Raw genomic sequence first — 12200 nt, 5'->3', positions numbered from 1 at the left:
GAATACAGAGAGAAACTTCGAGAACAAGTAAAAGAAAAATGTTACTTTGGTGGGATTAGAAGTAACTTTTACAGTGCCCGAGAATTATCCTGGCAGTGACGTAGACTTCGCTCTTGTTCAAATGCTATCCCACTGGTTAAAGCAGACGCTTCGTTCAATTTAACGTCCAATCCCAGGAAAGAGAAAATGCGCGAACAGAAATACCAACTTAAAAGCACGCTCCGTTCTCTACAACAGGAAAGCGAAAGGAAATGAACCGAAATGGGAGATTCGTTTTTGATAAATATACTTCTCATCTTTGTATAACGATAACTGGAGTTCGAGGAGACATAAATGCTACATTTTTTGCTATTATATTTATATAATTTTCATGAAGAACATGGTTATTTTATATTTGAATTTTATATTATAAGTATGTAGAAAATAATTTTAAATGATAGCCATTTATGTTTATTCTGTTCTAATAATACTCAGATTTCAACATGCTACAAACTTTCGTTCTATTGAAGATAGACAGAAACATGCTGTGTACGAAATGAGAAGGGGGAGTCCAAAGTTTATTTTAAAGAAACTCCCATGTCTTTACCTATCACGGTTCTTGAGTTAGAGGATGATATATATGAATGTGTTTCCTGGGCGGAAACAGAGCGTGGGGGTTAGTGAGTGTAGCTTCGAAAAGTATAACATTTACCAATAGGACATAAGAACAGCATTCCAGGAAAAACACACAAACAAATTAAAAAACAAAAGCGAAATGAAATGAACTGAAAAGCGCGTGTTTTCTTTGTGTAGGGCTGTACAGTCTATGCTGACTGGTGAAAGTTGTCAATCCTTTGTTTTATTCTCGTTCTCGAAATTTAGTGTATAAGAATGGGTGATAGTACCTTAAAGAAAGACAAGCCGTTGCATTGTGATGCAGGAGACATTGTTTTTAATGTTTACAACTTTTCTTGCAGCAAACAATAATAAATCTGACAGTGTTCATGAAACCTCTCGAGCAACATGTGTCAGTGAGAGATCCGTGTGGCGAATTGTGAAAGAGAAGGAGTAAAGTCTGGACAACCCGTCGTAACACCCTGTAAAGCAAGGCCAAATATACAGAAAAGACAAATAAATTTAGATTCTTTCGATGAAGTAGTAGTTCGTAGAACAATTCACAATCTCTATGCTGAAGACATTGTCGCCACCTTAAATAAATTAGTGTGCGAACTTAAGAAAAGCATTGACTTCAAAGGTTTTGAGTGGGCATTACAACAAATACTGCGCATGTTGGGATTTAGGTTTTTTAAAAAAAATCTATTGGAAATAGAAAACTGCTTTTTAAAAGGAAAGATATTGTTGTTTGACGACATAAATATAGGATCTAATCTTATTTTTTCTTTCTTTGTCGTAACAATGCACATATATATGCTAGCATTATTCAAATACATTGTTATCTAAATTCTCTCTAGTTCGCTACCAGCATTATTTTAAACTGTAGTTACGACGTGGCGTGCGAAGCGTACCATTTAAGCACTATTTGTGAATAGCGTAAGTTGGTAGCCTTGCAACTGAGAGCGTTGACGTCACTGCCAAGATAGTTCTCGCCGACTGTAGTTCTTTACAATTTACAAACAAATGCCTTAGACAGTTTTTTCTTTTCTTTAAGTTAACTTATTCACCGAACGTATCTGAGTAACTTGTCTCTATTTTCTACTCGGTTATATATGTTTTACAATCATTTCCGTTAATCTTGAACGACAGGAACACGAATACAAAAACATCTAAGAGAATTAAAATTCCAAACTCCCCCACCGGGAATCGAACCCGGGACCCTATACAACTAAGGCACACGTGCTAGCCACTAGACCAGCGGGGAAAGCAAGTGAAATGCATTTTGTAGTATCTGAAGTTTACACCTATTTCATCCTGCTGTAATAATGTTTACCGTAGGTTCTCTTACGTATTCGTCTGTAAATATTATATAAATTATCAGAATTATTCATGATCTTTCATGGAAATTCACTGGTGCATGCGCAGTAGAAACAGAAGAATGCAGTTTACTGATATTAGTCAGAATGCAAATATCTAACAGGCTATCAGAATTCCTTATTGGAAAGTAGTGGTTCCCAACCTGGGGACGCGCAGCTTCCTCCTGAGTAAGCATGAAGTGGGAGTAAGGGGGCGAAAGCTACTGGCAGAAATGAATTGTGAAATAAATTATTATTATTATTATTATTATTATTATTATTATTATTATTATTATTATTATTATTATTATTATTATTATTATTATTATTATTCATACCACTAAATCAATTTCTTCACTGCTTTTTCGTCGCAGCCCAAAACCCAACCGATCTGAATGAGAGTTTGTTCCACTTTTACTCGACTATAATTTCTCCTTGCAGACTAACAGATAGTTCTCTACAGCCTTTAGAGCTAGGCATTTTGACAACTTGTAGAAATTTGCATTGCGATTCGTATTAGCAATGACAGTAAAGTGGATCTTTCTGTTTCTTCTGTGCATAATCAACATCATTATATCAGAAGTATTCCGCCATTACCAGCGGTCACTTACCGTAGCTGAGAAGCTGCCATGCTCCACAATCTTCTGTTAACCTCTCCATCTTCACATACGATTTTTCTGTTTTGATATCGCCAATAGCCTAATTATGTTTCTATATAGTCTAATTCGTCCCCTCCATCTCCAGCACATCCCTCATGATACAGTTCCTTCCTAACCAATATTCCAACCAGTTTCTCTTCCTCTTCTTAATAATATTTTTTTCCTTCCATTTCCAACCATCTCATTCGTTTTCCTCTCGACCCAGCTATTTCTCTCCATTCTTCTCCACGCACATATTTCGAAAGCCTCCAATTGTTTCTCATCATTTCTGCGTAATGTCCATATTTCTGTCCTATAAACACAGTAAAATACAGTACACGAAGCATTTTATGAGTCTTTTCTTTTCAACTCTAAGGCCCCACAAAATAGTATTTTCTTCATCCTAAAGGCTTCTTTCACCATTTCTATCCTTGCTTTTATTTCACGTTCGCATGTCATATCACTAATAATACTATTCAGACATCAAAAACTAGTCACCTGTTTTTTTCCCCGCTCCTACTTCTATATTTGACACCGATCGCTTCGTTTCTATCACTATGGATTTTGTCTTTCTAACATTTATTTTCATTCCATATTCTTCAGAAGCCTTCCTCAAGTTTTCTACATCTTATTAATTTTCTTTGTAGATTCTGCAACAACTATCATATCAACCCCAAACCGTATACACCTCATCATTCTATCTCCTACCGAAATTCCATCTTCATTATGAAAACTCATTTTTTGCTATCTCTTCTACATAGCTATTAAATAATGTTGGCGAAATATATAATATCTGTTGAACTCACCTTTCAATTACACTGCCTGTCTACTGTGCATGCGCCAGTGAATTTCCATGGAAGACCATGAATAATTCTGATAATTTATATAATATTTACGGACAAATACGTAAGATAACCTATATGAATAACATATATCATTCCTCAAAGTAACGAATACGGTAAACATTATTACAGCAGGATGAAATAGGTGTAAACTTCAGATACTACAAAATGCATTTCACTAGGATTCCCCGCTGGTCTAGTGGCTAGCAAGTGTGCGTTAGGTGTATGGGGTCCCGGGTTCGATTCCCGGTGGGGGATTTTGGAATTTTAATTTTCTTAGATGTTTTTGTATTCGTGTTCCTGTCGTTCAAGATTAACAGAAATGATTATAAAACGTATATAACCGACCAGAAAATCGAGACAAGTTATCAGATACATTCGGTGAATCAGTTAACTTAAAAAAAAGAAACAAAGTGATTAAGGCATTTGTCTGTAAATTGAAAGGAACTCTTAAAGGTTAGATCCAGTCCCACCAAGGTAATATTTTTCTTTTATCTGTTCTCGAAGTTTCTCTCTGTATTTCTAGCGGTTTCGATTAAATAGAACTTCGAATAGAGACCACGTTGAATTCATTTATTGACTAAGCCTGAAATTCTGATAAAGGTATGGTTATGATTTTATTATTATTATTATTATTATTATTATTATTATTATTATTATTATTATTATTATTATTATTATTATTATTATTATTTAAAGTACGAAGTTTCAAATGAGGCGATGCAGTATTTACGTAAACAAAATGATAATTTATTTGATAATATTCACTAGTCCACTATACATTTGCGAGGTTTTGCTTTGGGAAATGTAGTGTATACAACATTGAATAGTAAAAGTATTACAATAAAAATATATTATTAAAAATATTGATTAAGTAATTGGAGTTAAACATACTTTCCAGTAAGAATTATATAAAGAGAGGATTTACTTTAAAGTGCGATGCAAACGAATATTCGAGTTTTAATCTGATTAGAAATCGATAACTTACACAAGAATATTTATTTCATTAGTTCTATAAATCTTTATGTTTATCGTATTATAATTCACTTTAAAATTATGATTTTTCCATTTCAAAACGTAGAACGAGAAATAAATGTAATATTCTATTTGTTAAGGAAACCTTTCTAACAGTGATGATTTCAGGGCATGACCTGTGGGAGAATTTGAGACTCTGTCGACATAAATTTCCCCCTTCGTGGCCATAAGTTATCTTCGATCATGCTCAAAGTGGACGAATAATGTTTTATCAGTTTTCTCTCATTCATATATTGACCATTACCGGGGGAGAATCTTCTGAAATCGTCAATGCTTATAGTTAGTTTTTCATTACAAATCAAAGGATAATAATGAAATATTGAACATAATATTTTGTTCTCAGCTGTGGATTTTAGATTTGAATTCATATAATGTTCCCTTCTAATGGAATTTGAGAGAAAAGTAGTTGCCAAAGATTTATTTAAAGAAATGTTCTCAGTTCTCTCATGAAAATAGGAACACACTTTTAAAAAAAGAAGAAAAAAAAAAAAAACAAATACACACTTCACGGTTTGAACACATAAACTTGTAATTGAAAGAAGAATGACCCAAACCTCTCGACCCGTTCCTATGTCTTCAGTGCGTCTCTTTTGACTTTTGGGTAAAGTAGTTTCCTGCTTCACACTTCTTTTTGTTTATGTCGATACGACTATAAGTTTGTGGTGAATATTTGGCAGTTACAGGTCTTGCAATGCATAAAAGTCTTTTTCGTATAAATTATGTTCAATTTTACGTCCTAATAACTTATATACAACAGGTTGAATCTGTGAAATGATTGGGGTTAGAGTGATCGTAAATGTTTTCATAGTTAGGAGCCTGGATATGCAAACCCGCTTAATGTAGGGATTTAATTTTGAGAAATTTGGTACTCAAAAGCTATGGATTTAACATTAATATAGTTCATTTTCGATTATTTTTACATGTTCCTGTGTCTCCCATAATAGAATTAGAAATGATACGGGTTTCGATTCTCGTCAGGAGTCGTGTGGTTCGGGTTTCACGTTAAGTCGTAGATGCACGTCTTGTATAGAGTAGTAGCTGAAAGACACGCTGAACTCTATATCACCTCACCTCGTGAGATATTCTACGTTTGCATAATTTCTAAACCACTTTTCTTTCTTTGAATCTCCTCCTTCCTCTTAGGACACGCATAGGTTCAAACCGAAACATTCTTCACGGTTGGAGGACGCAAGGCTACGGTACCATGCGCGTACAACACTTATGGGACTACGGTAGTGAGTTGCGCAGTTTGAGTAGCATGCACGAATAAACCACGCTTACATTGATTATATATAATTAATAAAATCTCATATTAGGACTTACTCTGCACGTCAAACTTTTAATATATGCGACTTTTTAAATTCTGTTCTTCTGCTTTGTATTATTATTATTATTATTATTATTATTATTATTATTATTATTATTATTATTATTATTATTATTATTATTATTATTATTATTATTATTGCAATAGCTATGTGAAGCAATTATCTCGGCTAACTTGGTTAATACACACCATTCAGCAACCGGTAGTTGTAGAAATCAGGCTTTTCCTGCAGAAGTTGTTAGCTCAATCGGTATAGCGCTGAGCTATGGATTCAAGGGTTGCGCGTTCGAAACTAGTCTAAGTCAAAAGATTTTTTTCCTGATATAATTCTTGAAATGGAAATGTTTCTCTCTTCACCTTTATCTCGTAATTCTGAATAGAGATGTTTGGATGTGAAAGAAAAAGTATACTAGAAAAGAAAGGAAAATTACATGATACCTTTCGCAATTTTTAACTATATTTTCACCTATCTAGGACGTTTTTAAAAAGTTCAGACTTCTAGACCTGCTTTTCGCTCTCTTATGTGTCCTTTAACTAATTTCTACAGTTACTTAGTGAATCACATATACATATATTACAGATGTCGTATCTCTTTCTCTTCTCTCTACATCATGTCTGGAGATGAATGTTTTGACAATAGGTTACAAACACGATTTTAAAAATAATACGATCTGCGATATCAGTGATACATATTGTGGTGTTTAACTTAACATATAAAACAATAAATAGAAAAACTGAGAATACGAATCTTTTCGTGCACTGATGCCTCAATAACAGTGCACTGATGCTTCAAATCTGTATCTTTTCTCCCTTCACCTATGTTAATTCCCTAGTCAAAATAAAAACTCTTCAAAATTAATCACAATTTCTTATGCAACCATCCCTTTCTTGCAGTACTGCGCGATCACATACTCGTCACAGCGATGTAAAGGCACTTTTGGCGACGAGGATACCATTAAATATGGCGGCGGCTCTGCTGGTGTGTGTTGCATCTATTATAACTCTCAAAGACGGATTACTGCAAGTGTTTATAAGTAACTAGTCATATTTTGGGGTGCAAAGGTTTGTTCCCTAACGCAAACTTTCAGAATGACAGTGCACATAGCCAGACATGTTCAGGTATGGTTTGGGGCGTTATACTTCCGCTGCCCGTCTCAGTATTCCAATGTGAACGTTATTGAACGTCCGTGGTAAGTTTTAGAGAGTAAATCCAGTGCAGATTTCCCACTTCCTCATCGCTGACATATTTGAGTCCTGCACTGGATCAAGAGTAATTTATTATTTCTCTTGAAACGAGTTGCAATACAAGTTGTTCTAGGAACTAAAGTTGATTTAGTGGTCCCGCGTAGCGTAGTCGCTAATGCTCTCGTCTTCGATACGAGCGGTCCCGGGTTCCCGATGGGGGCACTCGGTCAAAAAAGTGTAAAAAGCTTTTTCAGGCCAGCCATCCTGAAAGAGGTTTTCTGGTTTTCCTCATTCACTCCAGGCAAATGCCGGGATAGTACCTAACATATAAGTCCCGGGTCGCTTTCTTCCTTCCCTTTTCCCGGATAGTGTGCTCGACGACGGACGTCATCCCTCATACGTAACGGTTTAAATGGTCCTAGATACCGAAAGACCAGAAATCTAAATCCTAAATCCTAAAGTTGATTCAAAGGCATATTAATGAGGTAAGCTGCATTTTATTACGAGCTTGTCAGTATTTTGTTAACTGTATTTTTTGGTCAAAGATCATTGCATTATTTTTACAAACGTATTCTTTTTTTCTATTTCTAGGTTCACGCTTTGGCTCCTCGACGGGATACAAAATAATGTCTGCATTCTTTGTTGTGTATCTTTCACTTACTGTACATCAACTTGTGATCTAAGAATCCAATCAAAGTACGATAATGAAGATGGTTCTTTCCGCTACAAAAATGTAATTTTCAAGCGTATTTTATCAAGCGGTCCCTTTAGGCTTCATATCAACACTTTTACCGTCAACAGTGGGCGATTTTCTACAAAATGTGTATCAAAAGTGAGCCAAATTTTAGAAGTAGTTACAATCTATGCTAGATGCAGATACTAGGGCATCATAATCAAAATCTCGATCTTCAAAACCAGCTATAGAATCATCCAATGAGAAGATTGAAACCGAATTCAGTAGAACCGTTTTGGTACAGACAGGAGCAATCTGTGCGAAAAAAAAAAAAAATAAATAAATAAATAAAATAAAATACTTCTAACTTTTGATATTGGTGTAAAGTATGGGAGTGTCTGTTTCAAAGACTGCGTTCTGCTTGGAGTGTTGCTACTCAAAGAGTTGAAGGCATTTTGTTTGGATCAAAATATCCATTATATTTCAATAACAGTTTTCTTGTAAGCCTTATAAATGGAGAACTACACTTTGTGTAGCCAAACCTAAAATATCACTTAACTCAGTATGGTGTGCTTATTCTGTAGAAAATACGAAAATTCGATGTAGGGACCGTTCAAAAATTTTGTGGCCCCTGATCCAAAAACTAATGATTGGCCGAGATCGCAATCTTTTGATCCATTTTTTTGATCACTACCAAAATTCTTGTTTTATAAATTACTTCGAAGTTATGTGATTTCCATGCGCGCCTTCGACGCAGTAGATGCGGCTTAGATTTCCAGTGGAAGCTCTTGTGATTCGTATTCCATGTTAAGCTGAAGGTCCATGTTTCATATAGCGTCTGAGGCAATACGAACGTTAAAATTTAAATTAGCAACAACAATAACATTTTGTTTTACATCATTTTTAGCAGCGAGCCTACGTAACACGGAATCAACAGTTTTAACAAAATTAAATCCGAACCACTTGCACATTAAATGTGCTCCCAGGGTGATCAAGTTGGTTATAATAAGAGAAATAACTATTAATTATTCAATTTTCGTTAAGTTTTTCCTTTGAACCTGCTGAACATTACGCGGGATTGTAGGATTGCATCACATTATGTGAAGATATTTGACGCAATGTATGTCGATATTGTAATTAAGGATTTGTATCTCTTTAGTATGTTTCCGTATTTCTGGTCAATGACGAGCATGTTACTAACCCATTTGATTAGTATTTTATGTTCTTGTATGTATAAATGTGCATTATTTCGAGGGCAATTTTCGAAGCAGTTGAATGCGACATATCCAGTTGTTTTACCACTGTTGCAACACCAGCTTTCAGCTGCAGCACCAGTTTCCCCTTCTGTTTTTGTTGTATCACTCAAGGATGTTAGAAAATAGAGGATCTGCCCATACAACAAAATCGTGAAGCCATACGTCACAGCTTCGCCACACCTACTCTGCCCACTCCGCGCCACTAAAATCGCAATGTTTCGAGCCAACAATCATGACGGAAACGAGACTAGCCAATCAAACGTGCCGGATCAGACGATGCTTTTTTTTTTTTTTCTTCATTGAGTTCATATGTTAAAGATATGTATGGGCAGATCCTCTATTTTATAACATCCTTGGTATCACTAAAGTTCCAGTTTTATTTTATTTTTTAAACCATATTTTCGAGGCTTGCAGGCAGTAGCAGATAGAAAGGGGACACTGTGTCTTTCAGAACTTTGCTGCGGTTCACAGGAGCAGAGAAAATTATCCTGCAGACTTTTTATTATTATTATTATTTTCTGCACGTATGGTGTTATCCGATCACGACATAACCTCGTTTTCAATATTCTTGAATTGTAGTAGCACAATTATTCGATAATACAATTCTGTCAAAGAACTCTTTTCAGGGATACAGTTAAATCAAATCTTGAGAGCACGTCCTACGGGGGCGGCCTGTAACCTGCAAGAGACAAATAACGCAAATATAAGTGAATGATTATGGAAGTGTAGAGTGATTGAGAATTGGGAGGTAACAGGAAAGCCTCGTGAAAACTCACAGACGTGATGTTGTCCACCACAAGCTCATACAATGTGAGATATAACCCAAAAACCTGTCACATTAGAGATAAGCGCTCAACTATTTTGCCATCATGTTCTAGTTATATATACAGTTAGTCATATTTCTTAGCGTAATTGATAACACTCCTTATGGTTGACTACCAGTGGTAAAGCTATGACCGCCCTGATGGAGTACAGCTTGCAGCGCCACATTTTTCTCAGACAGCTATGAGGAACAATTTGTTTTCTTCGCACAGATAATTTCTACATGTTCCAAGGTAACCATTAGTCAGATATAATTACAATATGCCAGTGGTTAATTCTACAGCTGCTTTTAAAGAACACAAATTCAATTACGATAACCTAGTATGTGCTTCGCATCCATACTTTTAAAGATAATATAACTTTATGGATATATGACAAGAGTACAACATGTGACAGAATCGATAGATATGACAAATATGAGAAAATGAGAGAAACCTTGAAATATGGGAAATGACAAATTCTATTAACATCTCATATATAATATGTTAAAACTTGATGCAAATACTTACTAAAAATCCTAAATTTACTACAGAAAGGTTAAAACAAATCATCATTCAAAAGATTTCCCAAATTTGGATCCAATATATCGGTAATAATGTTTGTCAGTATATAAACTAGATTATTATGTAATAAATATGTTATATGATTGAAGAGAAACTATAACATTTTATACGAAATGTCTTTCGGCGAGCTGTCATAAGTAGAAAAAGTAGCCGAATATCATATTTTATTAAGTAACCCAAATCTCTGTTCAGTTGATTGTTTGTTGTTGTGGAAGAAACTAATTACTCCGAGCAATATAGATATGTATTCTTTATTATCAACTTCTTTTACAGAGTTACCTCCAGAATATAAGTGTATACTTTATGCTACGTATTGTATGTATTTAATTCCTGTAATATATATATTCCACATTATTTTTCATACAGTAGTGCCGCGTTATATATCATACTGTAATGTAGGCATAATAAATCTGTGATACGCGTTTGTAAGTGTGTGAGTAGATGGGTAACAGGTACGATTTCCGGTATATTATTTCTTATTAGTACCAGAAATAACAAAGTTATTTTAAATTTGTAATATTATTATGCATTTTAAGATATGGATTGTGTGGAATTCCATTAGGATGGTCAATATCGAATGCTTAAGTATGAGAGAGTAATTTGTACTTATGTGTTTTGTTTTTACTATCTTTAAAATCATGTACTATTTGATTTAATTTTTAATTTCTTGTTAAATAATGCTGGTACCTGATATTTTGTCTGAATGTTAAAATACAACGAACTATAAATACATAGTTTTTATATTTTATAAAATTCAGAAAGACAAAGACTTTAAACTTAATTAATGTACACATTAGTTACTTTATATATGTATATATTTTATTAGGATAGATTTTATTTTCCATTGTACATTTGTAATAATGTTGCAAGGTACTTAAAGTATGATAATGTATATTTTAAGTGTTTATTAAACTATGATCCAAAAGACTCGAATTGTTTGAAAATGTATTGTGTGATGATTATGGTTGCCAAACGATGCATAATATGTGAAAAGATATGTAAATAATAAAAGAACTTCAAAATGATTTCTTCCTCTATTTTCAGTACTTTTGTATTGTATGTCCTAGTAACGTCAGAATACATATTGAGTATCATACCTATAGTAAAATCGTAAAGTGAAATGTGGAGTATGGAAGATTATACAAGAATCTAGTTAGAAAGCTGTGGGAAAGACATTTTTCAGTAAACCAAGAAAGTGAAAGGTTGACACAGAATATAATCCGATTTCTGACTGTTGTTTCTGTGGCCAGGAATTGTCAGGTTCTTCAGCCATAGGGCGAGTCTATTTCTATTTTATTTCATTTTTTAAAGGATTTTCGTGAGCTATTTTCCTATTGCCTCCGCTACGTCTCAATCGTAAATCGCGATTTTCGAACCTGTAAATATGACCCAACAAAATCTACACAGGTTACATAACGTATGCCTTGAAATTTTAATAACAAATCATCAATTTTGTGAACTTTCAACTGTTTTAATTTTACATGTTTATTTCAAGTAGTTACATTGACTCTAGTACGTAATTTTGAAGTGTTCTTTCTTTCTACACATAACAGTGGATGTGAACGTATAGATACACATTTTTCTATAATTCCACCTTCGAGCCATTTATTTATTTATTTAATGCTTTCCTAAATCTTAAAATTTTAAGGATTCTATCTTTTGACAATTGTTTCATCGGTATCTACTTCAAAGTTCACTCAAACCTATTACATTTATATAGTACATAACTAAAACCATGCATATGTTTCAATAACAAATCATAGTTGTTTTTGTTGATCGTTAGCGCCACAGATTTCTCCAATGTCATTTACAGAAGAAGAATGTTCAAATTTGGAATTGCCATTTTCTACTAGAAACTTTGGATTAATTTGGTTAACATGGATAATGTTAAACATTTCATAAGATTCTTT

The 12200-nt window shown here is 34.1% G+C and overlaps 1 protein-coding gene and 1 long non-coding RNA gene across 2 annotated transcripts in view; one reads left to right on the top strand and one right to left on the bottom strand.

Moving 5' to 3' along the window:
* Rsod (superoxide dismutase family protein Rsod) overlaps window positions 1–11315 on the top strand; it is a 164085-nt gene extending 152770 nt beyond the window's left edge. Inside the window, exon 16 of the mRNA XM_081734394.1 lies at window positions 7568–11315. Coding sequence (XP_081590520.1) covers window positions 7568–7659 — 92 coding nt within the window. The 3' untranslated portion in view covers window positions 7660–11315. The remainder of the gene's footprint in view (window positions 1–7567) is intronic.
* LOC145666827 (uncharacterized) overlaps window positions 1–12200 on the bottom strand; it is a 103681-nt gene that overhangs the window by 72135 nt on the left and 19346 nt on the right. The gene's annotated exons all lie outside the window — the stretch shown is intronic.

This window comes from Thermobia domestica, chromosome 12 (genome assembly GCF_964235325.1).
Source record: "Thermobia domestica chromosome 12, izTheDome1.hap1.1, whole genome shotgun sequence".
Lineage (NCBI taxonomy): Eukaryota > Metazoa > Arthropoda > Insecta > Zygentoma > Lepismatidae > Thermobia > Thermobia domestica.
Note: the sequence above shows the minus strand (reverse complement) of the source record. Positions and strands in the feature narration are given on the sequence as shown.